Consider the following 18,193-nt stretch of genomic DNA (forward strand, 5'->3'; position numbering starts at 1 on the left):
GTAATATACGGAAAAACAGGAAATAAATTTTTACAAAATTTCCTTCTAGATACTAGCTTTTGATCATAAACTAGCTTCTGTCCAAGTTTGGTACAAATCTAGGATAGTTTAAGAAAGTTATTAAAATTTGAAAAACTTTAACCACAGAGTGAATGTAATGTTAACTGGCAGAAAAACTAAGTCCATTTTTGAGTAAAATACGGTTAAACAGGATTTTTTTTTTACAAAATTTACTTCTGGATACTATCTCATGATCATAAACAAGCTTCTGTCCAAGTTTGGTTGAAATGCAGAATAGTGTAAGAAAGTTATTTAACCACACAGTGAATATTTGTGGACGCCGCCACTGCTCCGACGACGACAAATACGCCGACGGAATGTAGGATGGCTATGTCTCGCTTTTGCAACAAAAGTTGCAGGCTCGACAAAAATGAATGTGCTAGTATGGTGACAAGAAAGTGTGATGAGAGACAAAAGAATGGACAGATGAGACAAAAACATAATAACATCCACAACTTTGTTGCTTGGGGTATAAAAACAATCCTATAAAACATATATTGACAATTTGAACTTACACTTTTAAATTCAATCAGTAACCAATCATAGTTATCTGTGTAATTTTCTAGTTGAATGTTTTGTATAAATGAGTATTTTATACCAGTAAAAGTCATTTCATTACAACTCTTTTTTAGGTGAGTGAATAAAGAGGCCAAATATTACAGACGATGGCATTTTCAAAGTCCATACCTAAGGGACAGTTCCCAATAAATTGTGAACTCTGTGAAAGTAACCCTAAGATCCAATGGAAATGCCAAGACTGCAACCTCCTGATGTGTCAGGCATGTAGATATAAAATACATCCAAAATTTAAAAATGCTGGTAAACATAGGATTTGTGACATAAAAGAGATCAGTCTCTTTGCTGAAGGAGATGAGACAAACATAGATTTCTCCAACATTCCATGTATAAAACATAAAGGTCAAGATTATTGTTTATTTTGTAAAGCTTGCAATTACTTAGTTTGTGCAACTTGTGTTTCAACAAAACATAATGGACATAAAATGGGAGAAATAAAGGAGTTTTATGAAAAGAAAATGATTAATGTTAGAAAGCAGCAAACAGAAGTGAAAATCAATGAAAGAAGGTTAAAAGAGGATGAACTTACATTGGAAAAAATAAACCAAAGTAAATCAGAAAGTTATAATAAGGCAAAAAAGGATATTCTAGCTCAAAAGACATCTCTTATTAAAAAAGTTGCTATGTTTTCAGAAAAACTTATTTCTGATCTTGATCAAATTCATCAAAGTTCAATAAAAGCATATGATGAAGGTAAAGACAACATACAAAAGTTGAAATTAGAGACCAACAAGCAATCTACTGAACTAGGAGATATTTCAAGGACTACAGAGGCAGCGACATTCTTCAAAGAAATTGAAAACTTAACATTAGATAAAATGAATTTAAGATCAATCAAATTACCAGATTATATAGTTACCCAATTTGCTTCAGGGGAGATTATACAGTCAAATTTTGGATCATTGCAGAAAATGAAGAAAATTCCAAATTTTGAAATAATGCTTGAAACATCAAAGGAATTTCAAACAGAATTAAAACAGATTTGTTTGATTTCAGCAGATACCAATAATTCATTATGGCTAAGTGATCCTCAATCCTCCTTGTTGCAGAAAGTCAAACTAGAAGGCAACCATCTGAAAGTATTACACACATCTAATATAGAGGCTTATGGATTAGCAGTTAATAATTCCAATGACCTCCTTCTTTGTACAGAGCATTCTAGAATAAAACAGATAAGCAATGGAACTAATCAGGTAATTGACTCCATATATATTGCACCTTTTGAGGCATGTTCTATCCATATTACTAAAGAGAAAATGATAGTTGGGGTGGCAAATGACAATGGAGCAGCTGTCATTGTTATGGATCTAAAGGGAAAGCAGCAAGCTATCTATCAACATGATAGTGATAACAAACCTGTCTTCAAATGTCCATTGGTTGTAACTAGTACTGATAGTGGCAACATTTGTGTTCTTGATGTTGATACGGAAGCAGACAAATACAAAATTATAGTTCTAGGAACTGCAGGGAAAGTTATAAATACTTATGAAGGAAGGAAAGATATTGATACAAAGCATCCATTCAGGTGTAGTGGAATAGCAATAACCCCAAGAGACAATATAATAGCTTCAGACCTCAAAAGTCATTTACTGCACATCCTTGATAGTGATGGAAACTACATTACACACTACAAGACTGAAGATATAGGCATACTGTATCCAATGTCTCTGGCTTTCTGTACAGATGGACAACTCTATATTGGATGCAGCAACGTAGATGATAGCTCAGACATAGCTAAACTTTATGAAGTTAACTTCTATGAGTACTAACAAAGAAATAATTTACAGCATATACTTTGTTTTCTTCTTCCAATAGAGTTTAAGTCCATATAAACAATAATATCAGACTAGAAAATTCCGAAACTTACAAAAGTAGATGCTTTAACTAAGCAGGCCAAAAAACATTTACAACATTTCTATCTATTTATACATCCTAGGCTTTCATATGTTTAGGGTTGAGGTAAATCCAGGGAAGTGCTTAGGAGGCACAATTTCATAATATGAGTAATTTTCATTTACTATATATTCATTCACTGTGTATGTATAAGTGACAATTGTTTAAATATCAGACGTATTGATATTTTACAAAGTATATACTTAAGTTTGGATAAATCTTTGATTTGGCATTATTGAGTCTTAAAATCACTGTCCCTAGTGAGCCATTCATTGTTTTTCCCAAAAAACAAACCTTTATATTTTGGTCTGGTGAAAAACTTAAAGACAGATACCTCTCCTGGATGGGAGTAGTAATCTAATTTCATTTCATGTTACAGTGGATATAAAATACAGTGTCTTAAAAAGTAAATTTGTCTGATTACTGAACAATTAAGTAGCAGTTGGAGTGAATTTCCATAGAAAGGTCTTACTCAAGACTTCGCCAAACTGATCAATGGACTGTCAGACATTTAGTCGGACAAATTTCAATTGTTCATATGATTGAAATTAATCAATTAGACTGAAAAATTTAAGAAACATCTTTTATCATTAAAATGCAGAGATATAACTTATACTGGTTTTGTTTAAAACTCTTTACCCATTTACATAAAATTTAACAGTTTTCAAAGAATTTTATAGTGTAAATCGTGAATTTTATCAGAAAAATTGGCGGAAATAATATTTATATTTTATTAAAAACGATGATGTTGACATAAAATATATTTAAAGTGGTTTTTATTTTTATTTTGGCACATGAAAATGGTTACAAAATTTTTTCTCTACCAGACATTTGGATAAGTAAATGGCCATATTATATCTGTCTGAACAGCAGCAAATGTGTCTGATTTGTCCAACTGTCTGGCATATTTGGTGAAGTCTGCTTATTAGTAGACATTTTAATTAAAAGTTTGAATTTTGAGTATATGCTATCTATCTACTTACCAACAGATTTGTCCAAGTCTGAAGAAGACAGGGTAACCTTTTTAACTGGGTCTGTAAATAGAAAAGAAGAAGGTGTCAAAATATGTAACATTTCTGATTTCTGATTTCTGATTTCAAGCCAACATACATATGATTATTTATATATATAAATCAAAACAAAGCTTGACTAATTTATAGGCCATTGTTTACTCTTAGCATTTTTAGAGTGCCTTTTCATGATCAAACTTAGTTCATGATAATTTTTGACTGGTTTCAAATAAAGACTTGCACAAGATGAATGTTATATATCCCCACAGAATTTTGCAGTAATGTTCATTATTATGGGAAAATATAGCATTTTCTCTCAAAAGAACTTATTGAAAAAAGCTTTGAAATTCTTAGGAAAAGGTCTATAACATCATTTTGTTTAGTTGTCAGGATTTTGTATTTCATTACATTTATATTTTATGTAAATTGTACTTATCTTTTCAATAGAACCAAAAAAGCAAGTAGTAAGACTTGTGTAAACTTAATATTTTTCTTAAACTACATTCAAAATTAAAAATATGCATCGAGTGAACCAACACCTTCTAACAGGAAAAGCTGGTAAAGTAATTAGGATGGATGCCAAAGTATGCTGTGGTTGTCTTAAAACCTCGGGAAAATAAAACTATAAAAAGACAACAACATCCTGGATTACTGCAAGGAAATGCTTTATTCTGGTCTACACGTTTCGACACTTATGGTGGCGTCTTCAGGACAATTTTATGATAGAAAACATTCATAATTGTTTAAATTCTATAAAATTTGAAGAAAGACATTAAACATGAGTCATAAGTCTCTTATAGATCAACTTAGTTTAAAAAAAAAATTAAATTAAAAAGTACAATGCATAACCATTTATTTATCATATCCTCTCATTTTCAAACATCCTATTCTATCATTGTCTAATTTAACTTTGCATGCTCATAACATATGTCTATATCAAATTATTAGCATTTAGATTTTTCTGCCAATTGTTATAGGTTGTACGTGTGTTCAAGAAACTCCTTGAAATGTCTAATGGAAAATATATATTTTTTAGAAACAAATTGCTGACTCCTATGCTTAAATGTAAATTTACACTTTTCGACTTATAAATTGTATGTTTTACATTTAACATATTGCAAATGATCGCTGTTTTTTTTTTTTATTATATTTAAAGAAACTTTATTAACATTCTTCAGTCTCCTGTTTATTGTGCATGGTGATATTCCAAATCTGTATTTTGCATTGATATATAGTAATAATGTGAACTTATAATATGATTTGATCACTGGATGATCACAATCTGATTAAAATACAGATGACTTGTACACACTTTGCTCACAAGGACCTGGAAACACTTGGTTCTATTTTCTGTTCTGATAATTTTTATATTAGTCAACTAAATTGTTGCCTTTAAATGTTTGAGGATGTGTATCATTCAACAAAATCTCTGAATCTGAAAGTAGAATGGAGCGTCATCAGATCCTTGAAGCAAAGCGTGGTTACAGGATCTATATTTCAATCAGATTGGGATGTTGGGATGATCATAGTCTTATATGAATGTTAAAAAAAGCAAGTACTGCATGGGGTATGTTTATATTTATAATATAAGGAGTTTGAAGTTTTCATAATGTAAGGAGTTTGGAGTTTTCATAATATAAGGAGTCTGGAGTTAGTACCGGTATATTATTGATAAAAATGTTGTTTAGCTTCTATTTTAAAGTGTGTTTCAAAAATATTGGCATTTTTTTTTTACCAATGTGCGCTTGTGAGCTTTTTATATATCACTTCCACATTTTTGTACCAAGTAAGGTTTTTTTTCCAAATATAGTTTAAAAGATATTTTTTCAATGAGTATTGAATATAAACATGCTGATTTAATATGACTGTCTTGTTGTTGCAAAGATTCTTTTGTCCCCCAAAATGCTGATTTAGTTTTGAAGGAGAACCTTTTGAATGCTTTGCTCATTCAGTCAACAATTGTATTATGAATTACCTGTAAAACTCTTTTTGTATAATATTTTTAGTTCTAGGTAGCAAGCTGAATTTTAACCTGGGTACAAGGCTGTTCTGTAGTTAAATAATATATGTAATCTTATTTCTTAATGTTTAAGTTTATCGTATCTTTCTAGTATTCTATTGTAGTAAATAAACCATTTTTTAAGACGTTTCGGCCACTGGCCTTCTTCGGTTTCTATATTATCCTTTTTCACTACATGGTAGACATTTTTCTTTCACTATCATTAAAATTAAAATTAGTATTTGTTAAAAATTTTCCCTTTTTGTAAAGTATGTTGTATATAAATGACATGAGGTATAACTCTGTTTAACTTTTATTGAAATAATAATTTTAAAGGGAATATCAATAAGCATGATAAGGCAAATTAAAAAAATATATATGCATTGCACTGAGAAGAGAACAATTACAAGAAGAAGTTAGGAAACTAAGATAACTTTTATTAATTTGGTCAAATGCGCTTAACAAAAATGCTAAGATATGTTCTGTATGTGCCTGTCCAAAGTGTCAGAAGTCTGTAATTGAGTGGTTGTTGTTTGTTGCTGTTTATCATAACTTGTTTTTCGTTTATTGTTTTATACATAAATTAGGCCTGGTTTTCTAATTTGAATTATTTTCCTTGATATGTTCTGTTTCACCATTATACCAGGTTACAGGGGTGAAGGGGCACCCTCTTGCATGTTTTACAATGCCACCACATCCTGTATGTGCCTGTCACATGTCAGAAGCCTTAATTCAGTGGTTGTCATTTGTTACTGTATATCAAGTTTGTTTTTCTTTAACGGTTTTGTACAAATATATTAATTAGGTTGTTGGTTTTCTCATTTAAATGGTTTTACCATTTGATACGTTGGTAGTTTTTATAAATGATATGTGGTATTGGTTCTGTTTGCTCATTGTTGTATGGAAACCTATAGTTGCTAACATCTTGGCATTCAGTCCCTGGTGGATTGTTGTTTCATTGAAATTCATACCACATGTTCTTATTTTATATTAACAGAAACTGAATATATAATTTATAGATACAGCCCCAATTTGTGTAAGTCCTAGTCCTTTTAGTGTCATTCAAGAACTTGTCTTCGATCTGTTCTATTTCTTATATATTACTTTTTTAGTTAATCAAAACCTTTCTAGTATTCAGATTGCTTATAGAATAAGGTTTAATAAATGGGGAATGTGTCCATGGGACACAGATGATGCCCCCGCTTGCATATAACGTTATAAAGGGACATAACTCAAGAACGGTAAAAGTGACGCTTACCAAATTTAAACTTGATCTGTGTTTTGTGGTAATAAGCATTCATTATAAGTTCCATAACATTTGGTTGAGGCAAACTTAAGTAAGAGAACGGAAACCATTTTCGGGACGTACAGATATACCGACATACGAACGTACCAATGTATGGACATACTGACGGACAAGGGTAAAACTTAATAAAATAATAGTTATGTTTGAAAACGTCAAGGTGTTGGAACGACATCTGATTACGAAATGGGGATTAACTGAGAATGTCAACAAGAAGAAAAAAATGCAACATCAGTTGACAATGCTAAAGACATGAGATTTACACTTCAATCACACATGAGTTCAAACCATAGACATTATAACAGTTCTTATAGCTTCTAAATCACATGCCAGAAATATGTTTTCATATAGTAGTAATAATTGTTTTAATTTATACTTCCCTCAATATTCAATGGAATGGATGTAATTTTTTGTATTGTTAACTTACAATATAATTTGTTTTAGAAATTTAATCTGTCATATAGATATAGTTTATCTGAAAGTTATAAACAGGTACTGTTTGTAGTGTTATAATATATATAATATGTAATTTTCACATTGTTTATGTTTATACTTTTACTTATATCTGAAAATCAAAGTTCAAGATACTAGTATTCTGTGGGCAGGCATAACAACGTGTTGCATGATGACTGTATGAATAAAAGGAAATGTATGCAAACATCAATGCAACTGCAAGCTAAAAGCACAGTTGAACTAAAATAAACATCTAAAGGCAGAGTTCTTGAAATCATTCATTAGCTTGGTGGACATCAGGACTACAAATCTGGTGGTCCAAGTGAAAATTTGGTGGTCCTGTATTTGCAGTAAAATTTTGGCTATCAATTATTTTCATAGGCAATTTTGCAAAATAATTATATGGTTGCATAAAAATTTTGATATACATTTGTAATTAGCCAGAAAGCAACAAAAATAAATGGGGAATGTGTCCATGGGACACAGATGATGCCTCCTCTTGCATATAATGTTATAAAGGGACTTAACTCAAGTACAGTAAAAGTGACACTACCCACATTTGTACTTGATCTGAGTTTTGTGGTAATAAGCATTGTGTATAAGTTTCATAACATTTGGTTGAGGCAAACTTAAGTTAGAGTATCGAAAAAAACCCACAAACTTTCAGTTGTACATCAGGACCACAACTAAACTCAAACCTGGTGGACCTACCTACTTTTAGGTGGTCAGGACTACCAGTTTTGGAGAACACTGTAAAGGTGACCATTTTGTTTTTAAAGATACATATCTTGCAACATTATAAGTAGGAATGTCAACGAGTACTCGAGTACTCGAGTATCGCTCGGTAGTACTGAGTATCAATTACCAAAATGATATTCGACTAATCGGTTTCCTGTTAGAATGTTGTTTTAAGCTTTATAAACAACATATATTTTTATTGATAGCGCCTCCTGGGAAATTGAATATTAATCAAAATCAATAAAAATTAAAATACGATTCGAATGTTTGCTTTTAACTGTCATTTAAAATTCCTCCAAACAGAGGTAGGATATATAAACAAGAGCACTTGTCCAAGGCTTACATTTTTAGCTAATCTTAATTATTCCCCCACCTGTGTACCGTCAGAGCATATATTTGCATCAGCAGGACTGTAAGTTCCCTAATAAAGTTGAGAAATTGCCTCGTCCCAGAAAAAGTTGAAAAGATAATATTTTTCAATAAGAACAAATTCATTGCACCCTGTGTCGACCGTCAGAAAATGATTAAAGGCATCAGTTAGTTCTAATCATCACCCCTTTGGGTGATCATTAAATGTGTTTTTTTACGGTTCCCAATTAGTAATCTTTTTCTATAGATATTAATTAATTACTTGATTAGATTATTGCCAGCTTACATAATTAGTAAATGTAGTAAATGAACTATTAATTATGGTATAAAATTCCTTGGACTTTTATCTAGTCCTAGCCAATAATGTTGAGGGTTTTACGCTCATAAGGCAACGACCCACAATACATAAAATGGGTACAATTTTGTGTTTCCTTTTTGTCAATGCTTTACCGAGCGAGTACTCAAGTATTGCTCGGTAAATCCAACGAGTACTCGATTAGTAAATATTCACCGAGTTGACATCACTAATTATAAGTAAACTCTTAATTGTGGCAAAGTCTAGACAAGTTGTGGTTTGTATCAATGTAGATGACCAATTTCAGATTCTCCAATAATAATCTTGATAAATTACCAGGAATGGTTACGTGTATAAATTCATGACACAAAATCCTTCATTCAGTAAACAAGACCAAAAGCAAAGATACTACACTTCAATGTGTAATCTCAATCTACAGTGAGCAATGCCTTTAACACAGGGCAAAAGTTCAAACCTCACTGCAAGTTCAAGACAAGCCTGTAACGCCAGTTTAAATGGACTTTATGGCCAGATATAGAACACACTACAGAGAGCATTTTCTTAGCCTTATATTTATATTGCCATATAAAAATATGTGGAAAAACATTAAAAAAAAGCAAGTGTCAGGAATGTTGATAATAACATCATTTAATTTTGGCTGAATTCATTTCAGATCTTCAAAACAAAAAGTCTTGAACTCTGATTTTCATAAAGACTATATGAGGTTTTTTTTAATTTTCAATAGGTTTTTGTAATCAGACATAACTTAATGTCTTGAACTTTCTATACAATAAATTCAGGTTCAATTCAATTATTTAGAATTATTATTTTACATTATCATATTACACATTACCAATTTATGATTTTTAAAAATTCGTAAGGGTTCCGCGGAACCCAGTGTCTCGCCTACTTCTGCTGCTAGTCACAGGCTCAACAAAAATGGGGAAAAAATTATTAAAAATTTTCTTATAGATACTATCTTTTGATTGTAAGAAGCTTCTGTCCAAGTTTGGAACAAATCCAGGATAGTTTAAGAAAGTTATTAAAATTTTTAAAACTTTAACCACAGAGTGAATGTAATGTTAACTGGCAGAAAAACTAAGTCCCTTTATAAGTAATATACGGAAAAACAGGAAATATATTTTTACAAAATTTCCTTCTAGATACTAGCTTTTGATCATAAACAAGCTTCTGTCTAAGTTTGGAACAAATCCAGGATAGTTTAAGAAAGTTATTAAAATTTTAAAAACTTTAACCACAGAGTGAATGTAATGTTAACTGGCAGAAAAACTAAGTCCATTTATCAGTAATATACGGAAAAACAGGAAATATATTTTTACAAAATTTCCTTCTAGATACTAGCTTTTGATCATAAACAAGCTTCTGTCCAAGTTTGGTACAAATCCAGGATAGTTTAAGAAAGTTATTAAAATTTCAAAAACTTTAACCACAGAGTGAATGTAATGTTAACTGGCAGAAAAACTAAGTCCATTTATAAGTAAAATACAGAAAAACAGGATTTTTTTTTTTACAAAATTTACTTCTGGATACTATCTTATGATCATAAACAAGCTTCTGTCCAAGTTTGGTACAAATCCAGGATAGTTTAAGAAAGTTATTAAAATTTCAAAAACTTTAACCACAGGTTAAAATTTGTGGACGCCGCCACCGCCGCTGACGGAATGTAGGATCGCTATGTCTCGCTTTTGCGACAAAAGTCGCAGGCTCGACAATAAAAAGGTGACATTCTACTCTTACACATAGCTCAGCGAGACAATTTTCTAAATGTCACAAGAAAAAAAAATTAATCATATAAAAAACAATAATTGATTTTTAAATAAAATCTCTAAAGACAATGATTTTAATTTTTAAACCAATAATTTAAAAAGCAAAATATTTATTTTCATTCAAAAGAAAATAATAATTAACAGAAAATTCAGTAAAATAAATAAAATTAAACAGGTTGAGAGGGGGATAGAGCAAATTGTTCCCCTTGGAAAAAACGTCAACCTTGGCTTTTCATCCGTTGACAATGTTTTCTTGTGGTTCACCTCGGTTTTCAAGGATCTGGGTTATAACTATATAGGTATATAAAATTTGTACCCTCTTTTGCAAATGTTGCTAAAAAACACACCACAATACTATAAGAGGGTTTGGGTCTTCTTCCAACCTCAGTCAATAAAAGGAGATCTGAAGTATATGTCAATTAAACAGCAACCAAACACAAAAAAGCCTGAATGAAAACTAACATGTTTTCTTTTTAACAACAAAATATTACAATTTTAACAAAATCAGTGGAACAACAACTTGGTTTTATTTCTTTTAAAGGGGAAACAATTTTTGTTAAATATGATCATTTTAATTTGTAAAAAATGTTTAATTCTTAGATATCTGTTTTTTTCAGTAAAAATAACAAATATCATCTAAAAATTCATATTTGCAAATAACTGAGTACAACTAATACATTTTTCTTTATCAATAAGTTTATATTATACTTATATTTTGTTGGGTACATTAGGAAAAGTGAATTTAAAATATTTTGTAAATTAAGCCTAGGTTCAAGCCAAAGGGAAATAACTCTAAATTCAAAATTTCATGATTTGATTATTTTTACCATAGAAATGTCAAAGATGAATTGAATACTGGTCCAATAATTAATTCACCATGCCATAACATTTTTTTTTAAAGTGACAAAAGAATTTTTATTAGCGCAACTAAAGTAAGTTTGAATTATTTCCCTTTAGCTGTAGTTGATATATGCTTTTCTGTATATGTGATTTTTAAACTACTTTAATAATTTATGTAAAACTTATTGTTATTCCATATTTAGAACTTAACTTGATTTCTATCTTTGTATAATCATGATAATGTTGTAAAAGTAAGAGAAAATAAACTTATTCCATTAGTTGTGTTGATTAATTATCCATTCCATTCATAGTATTGCATTTAGGATGGTTCCATGACACACTAAATAATACTCAAGGAGAAAACACAGAAAACAGGTATACATCTATATAATCAGTTTTCACATCTTAATTTTCTTTCCGAACAATAGTAGCAGGTACCCATAAATCCCTGAAATTTATTAAGTGGTAAACACCCTTATATCCAAGAAATTTATCTTGTGGTTTGTGCCCTGATATTTACAAACTTTGGTGGATAGTTGTCTCATTGGCAATCAAACATTGTACCCAGCATAAATGTGTTTTTTCTCCTCTTTCATATTTATATACTTTGCCATGTTATGATAACCAATATGATTTTGAAGTTATTTTCTTTGTTTGAATGGACTAAATTTTAGACCTAGCAGAGGTAACAGACAATATTGAACACTTGGAAGTCCAATACATTTTTAGAGTTCAGGTTGATACTTTATTATGTCAATCTTTTTGCTCACTTTTTGTAGCTCTTCTTTCTGTCCATGTGTAGAGTTATACATTAGTTCCCCCTTTGACATGCTTTCAATTTAAAAGTTTCTCATCAAAGTATTATACAACAGAGACAATTTTGGAAACTCAATTTACAGGTGACTGTCCTCAATAGTCATCAGATCACTCGAAGAATAATCTTGAATGGATGACCAGATTTGGAACTGATATATGAGTACTGTTCTGTATTATGAGTAATTGACATACCTCCTTCTGTTTCTCTCTCCATGACAATAAATTTATACCCATCAGGAGAGGTCAGAATCTGTGACTCTCCATCTGTTACCACTGGGTAGTTTAGTTTGTTGGCATTTCTAATAATGTCTTTGGAATGAATGGTTATGCCCTGAAATAGAACATTACAAATGAAATGTACTTAAAAAGAGTAGCCAATTATTAAAAAGGAAATGTCATAAAAAGATTGACCCAAAAGCTGTCATTTGATATGATACCCTAGAGCTTGTTTTTCATTCAGGCAATTGGACAACCAGAGGCATACCCAACTCAAAAATTACTCAAGCATGGTTATGAGGAAGAATTACTCAATTATCATGTCAAAGGGTCTACAGTCCTTATCATGAATGGGTTGATCCTTACAGTCACAAATTCTCATCTCCATTGTGGCATTCTATCTCTGTAACAGCAGTCCCATATATCCACTATATAAATATGACAGTATTATGCAATTTATGGGCTTTGTCATGTTCCTGGCTTTGTCAATTGCTACTGAATGTGACTTATGAATCATGTGATGGTTGATGTAAACTCAATTTTGAATTAATGCAGTTCTGTTCAAACCTGTACATGTAACTTCAGTGTGAGATATTTGAAAGTCAGTATACCTTTGCATTTTCAAAGTCTTTGGTCGGGTTGTTGTCTCTTTGACACATTCCCGGTTTCCATTCTCAATTTTATTTGAATATATTAGATTTTCATATTGAGACATTATATGTAACTTTTTCAGTCCAAGTTACCATGTTTAAAAGACTCTTTTAGGGCTTGCTTAATATTGGAAATTCCCATTAATACACCTTGTACTCTGAGGAAGCCTGTGTTCATTAACTGTTTGCAAAAATTGGACAGCATGCCTGAACTTAAGGTAGCAAGAAGTTCTGTCAAAAGACTTCTGAGACATTACATATGGCGATGGAGAGGAATACTCCTCATTACTATTTCCTTCTGCCATGACAGCAACTCTCTTCAATTCTTTCGTTAAGGTACAATTTATAGATTTCTTAGAGAGTATATAATTTAACTATACTATACAAACCCTAAAATCATTTCCCAATTTGTAAGCACCAATCCCATAGTTATATGTCAACTCTACAACAAAATGTGAATCCTCTGGTCCATATCCTACCATAGACTTACTCCATTTACCATCATATGGACTGAAATTTTCAGAAGAGAAAACATTATCAAGTAATAATAGCAGGATGGTCTTCAACATCAAATGTTGTGATGTATATTAATCTTTGCAAAAAAAGATATAGTGAATATGCAAATCAGACAGTTACCCAATAGCACAAAATGTGTTTTCCTTCATTTTAGAACTGTAGTTCCTATTTAGTGGGGGTATCAAACATTAACAGGAAAAAAATGCAGTAGTGCCTAACAACACTAAAATTTCCAAATGTGCCAAAACAATACTTAAAATAGCAAATGTGCCGACAACCCTAAAAAATAGTAAAGGTGTAAAATAACACTATTATTAGTAGCACAACAATGCACAAAGATAAGCAAGCTTATGTTATACAAATGTGTCTGTTCTTTCAAAAATGATTAACTGCGGTACATTTCAAATAGCCGAAAAAGCACAAATAATTTCATAAAATTATAAGTTTTAAAGTATTCAGTTCGAGTCAAAATATTCTGAACATCGTTAATTATGTTCAACCTTATACATCCATCTTAAACAATATCGCCAAGAGATCTGTATTTTTCATACGTCTGTCACTTAAAAGTGGCCCATATTGCATAAGGTCTGCCATTTCAAGAAATTATAGGGTTAATTTTGCTGATGTTTACAACAATTATATTATCATTGTTAATTTTAGATTATGTAATGTTTTGAAAACTAGGGAGTTTGTAGGCTACAATCTCATTGAAGGGTGATAGCCCTGAGATGAGATGTAGCCGAGAAACTTGCTCAAGGAGAAAGACCGTAGGTTGCATTTAGATGATCAGTTTATAGCTTTTTTCCTAGACAATGTCAATGACGTTAGCTTATGGCGTGATTGTCTTCTAACTTTACTCGACTGAGGAAAACCATTATCAATCTTGTCACTTGAGGTGGAAAATTATATCCAAAAAGATCAAAGCAAAATTTAAGAAAATAGTGATACCAGCAACTAATTTCTTTAGAATACATGTATAAATCAAGAAGGTTGTATGCATAACAAAAATTTAATTAGTATCTAATAAAGCTATGTTTGGTTAATGCTTTTCTTCTGCCTGTAGTTATTCTGTTTACACACTGAAGATATGAACTGAGAAATTTCTGTCTCACCTTAGCTACAAACTGCAAATACCTAAATGATATAAAAATGATACTTTAGCTGCAATTGTCCCTTTTTTACATCTATGAAAATTTAAACGATGGACTAATGAAAAATAGAATATATATATAACACTACTGTTGACTATCACAAGGTAAACACACTGTAAATAACAGATTTCTCTTCAAAACATATCCCTAGGAAATTGAAATGTGCAAATGAGAACTCTTTCTGGACTTACATTCTTCAAATATCACAGTATTTGCAATGTGGTGTGAATTCTTCCTGATTATTTATAAAATAAATGGTAATGTAAAAGGCATCAAATGATACAATTTTAAAATTCCCCCTCATTATTGTTTTATTGGAGTCAAATCAAATTGATTGTACAACAGCAGTATATAACATGCTATAAGTCTTAACAATCATATACCTACACCTGTCACTTCTAAATGTAAGAAAAAGTTGAATACTTTGCAATAAAACCATGTCATGCATGTGTTTTAACATTTCATTACATTATCAACAGCTTGTACTAAAATACGAACTCTGCTGTTATAAATTTATGAAACAATTTTGATACATATTTTACATTAGAAATACATGTACATGCTAAATAAGAGAAGAGAAAGGATATGGTGTATCAATTCATGAAACAAAATCATTACACACACATCATGCACATGAAACAAACCAAAAGAAAAGGAAAAGCACTTTTGTTGCTGTTCTTTTTTACAGAGAATTCAAACATTTTTACAAATCCTTTCAGTTGTAAAATGTATTTTTTGTTCAATAATCATGATTATGATAGTCTGCATGTATTCTTTAAAATTTCCCCCAAAAATATCATAAAAAATAATTTTTAGAAATTGTAACAAAAACCAACTACAGATTAATATACCCATTGCATGCAGCTTCACATCCCTTTTCAAATTCTTCATGTCGCAGAAACTGAAAAAATACAACATTACATTTTAACAAGAGGTTAGATACTTTTGCAACTGTCTAGATACATGAGATACATAGTTACATACTTCTAAATAAACTATTCATGTTTTTTATGTCACAGACAACAAATGATTTCAACAGAAAATGAGTGATGATTGCTGAAATAATTGTCAAACTACATGTACATTTCTAACATGTTAAAGTACTTTGGATTTATTTGTTTTCATGAATTCCAATTTTCATGGATTGAGGAGAAATTGTACATGTTGTATTTTTGTGGTTCTTGATTTCGCTGTTTTCCCAAATTCTGCCATCAAGCCTGTTAAAAAATGTGTACTTCGTTGAACATTTAAATTCATAGTTAACTTATGCCCACGAAATCCAAGAAAATTAGTATCCCAGGAATAATAATGAACCCTTAGGTAGCATTCATTTGAACTGTGTTTCAATATGAAGTTTTAAAGTATTCATCAATTATGTTTGTACTTTTACTGAACTGAAAATCTGATTTAAATACAGAGCTATCCTGTGTACATTATTTGCTTTGGCCAAAAACAAAATTTAAATTTGTTTGATGTTGCCCTCCTACCCACCTAATAAGCAGACTACCCAAAAAATTTTATAACACAAATTGTTTAAAAAAATTTTTGTAAAAGATTTTTTCATGCTCTAACATTGTTTTCTTGTCTATAACATGTAACTTATGATGTTGGCAAAAAAAAAAATTAAATCCCTACCAACCTACTAAACTCTATGACATGTATGAGGCATGGGTAGGCAACATCAAACAAATTGTTTTTTAGAGGTGGCCTTACAAGGATGATGATCTGACAACACTCTGTTCTACTTAAGGTTCTAGTAAATATTATATCAGCCAAAAAAATCCCTGCTGACAAATTTTTGAAGGTCATGAAGGTGTGATTCATTACAATAAAACAAGAGAATTACAAAAGGTCTGTAAAACAGAAAGTAGAACATTGTGTGGTCAGGTCTATGTAAACAAAGCATGGACACAGGTAACTAAATCAGAACTGATTAATTGTATTTTATTCCATGTTCCTTTTGTTAGTCCACTACTATGACTGATGTTCTGAAGATCAGATTGAAATATCAAACATTTTTCAAAAGACTAGTTTAATCTTGCAACATTTTTGTCATTTTGATTTGGATTAACTTGGGTCACTGAATTTTCTTGAGTTACTAGAGTTTCAATCGAATGGCATGAATGGTACAAGTTACATGAGTTACTCTGAAAAATCACGTTTTGACCTGTTTACCCTACAGTCTAGTTTAAACCACCCCTTAGGCAGGTTTAGTCGAGTAGATTAAAACTGCAAGAAAGCATAGTATTTGAAGTTAGAATAAAATGCTTCGCTGGGCGCAGCTTGATACGACCGCAGAGGTCAAACCCTGAACAGTTGGGGCAAGTATGGACACAACATTCAAGCTTGATACAGCACTGAATTTGGATTGTGATTAAATATTTGACACAGCATAGGTTTCTGACACAGAATGAATGTGGTCTAAGAACTTAAAAATTTTTAATTTACCTATTCAAACCATATCATTATTATTTGCTTTTATATATAAATCAGAAATGGAAAATTTTAAAGAAAAAAAAAATACCTTCCCTAAATTTTTTGAACCCCCTTATGATTCATCAGCCCCAAACTCAATCCCAGCCTTCCCTTTGTGGTATGGTACCTTGCAGTACAATTTCAGAGAGATCCATACACTTGAACACAAGTTATTGTCTGGAAACAAGAAAAATACTTGTTTTTAGGCCCCTTTTTGGCCCCAAATTCCTAAACGTTTAGGGCGATTACCCCCAAACTCAAACCCAGCTTTTCTTTTGTGAAATGGAACCTTGTAGTACAATTTCATAAAGATCCATACACTTACATACAAGTTATTGTCCTGAAACTAGAAAAATGCTTGTTTTTTGCCCCTTTTTGGCCCCTAATTCCTAAAATTTTGAGGCAATTATCCCCAAAATCAATCCCAGCCTTCCTTTTGTGGTATGGTACCTTGCAGTACAATTTCAGAGAGATCCATACACTTGAACACAAATTATTGTCTGGAAACTAGAAAAATGCTATTTTTTGCCCCTTTTTGGCCCCTTATTCTTAAACGTTTTGGGCAATTACCCCCAAACTCAATTCCAGCTTTCCCTTTGTGATATGGAACCTTGTACTTCAATTTCAGAAAGATCCATACACTTACACACAAGTTATTATCATGAAACTAGAAAAATGCTTGTTTTTTGCCCCTTTTTTGGCGCCTAATTCCTAAAATTTTGAGGCAATTACCCCTAAAATCAATCCCAGCATTCCCTTTGTGATATGGAACCTTGTGGTACAATGTCAGAGAGATCCATACACTAACACACAAGTTATGTCTGGAAGTTACAAAAATGCTTATTTTTGGCCCCTAATTCCTTAACTGTTGGTACCATAACCCCCAAAATCAATCCCAACCTTCCTTTTGTGGTATTGAACCTTATGGTAAAATTTCATGGAGATCCATTCACTTAAACTAAAGTTAGAGTGCGAAAACCAATGTGTCTTCGGACGACGACGACGACGCCAACGTCATACCAATATACGACCAAAAATTTTTAATT

The 18,193-nt window shown here is 31.3% G+C and overlaps 2 protein-coding genes across 3 annotated transcripts in view; one reads left to right on the top strand and one right to left on the bottom strand.

Moving 5' to 3' along the window:
* The window catches only part of LOC127712482 (glyoxalase domain-containing protein 4-like), a 62,092-nt gene that overhangs the window by 32,993 nt on the left and 10,906 nt on the right, over positions 1-18,193 (bottom strand). Inside the window, exons 2-6 of one of the 2 annotated variants that reach the window (XM_052218945.1) lie at positions 15,524-15,573; positions 14,634-14,655; positions 13,395-13,515; positions 12,332-12,470; positions 3,513-3,563 (exon numbers count right to left, since the gene is read on the bottom strand). In XM_052218945.1, coding sequence (XP_052074905.1) covers positions 3,513-3,563; positions 12,332-12,470; positions 13,395-13,487 — 283 coding nt within the window. In that variant the 5' untranslated portion in view covers positions 13,488-13,515; positions 14,634-14,655; positions 15,524-15,573. The remainder of the gene's footprint in view (positions 1-3,512; positions 3,564-12,331; positions 12,471-13,394; positions 13,516-14,633; positions 14,656-15,523; positions 15,574-18,193) is intronic. The other variant, XM_052218944.1, reaches the window with a different exon arrangement.
* On the top strand, positions 392-3,504 carry LOC127712476 (uncharacterized). The gene has a single exon (XM_052218929.1). It carries the CDS (start codon positions 726-728, stop codon positions 2,403-2,405), a length of 1,680 nt encoding a protein of 559 aa, XP_052074889.1. The 5' UTR covers positions 392-725; the 3' UTR covers positions 2,406-3,504.

This window comes from Mytilus californianus, unplaced genomic scaffold (assembly GCF_021869535.1).
Source record: "Mytilus californianus isolate M0D057914Y unplaced genomic scaffold, xbMytCali1.0.p SCAF_8, whole genome shotgun sequence".
Lineage (NCBI taxonomy): Eukaryota > Metazoa > Mollusca > Bivalvia > Mytilida > Mytilidae > Mytilus > Mytilus californianus.

Bases quoted from the DNA above. Each gene is read 5' to 3' on its own strand.
- LOC127712476 (XM_052218929.1), top strand. From the start codon at position 726: ATGGCATTTTCAAAGTCCATACCTAAGGGACAGTTCCCAATAAATTGT.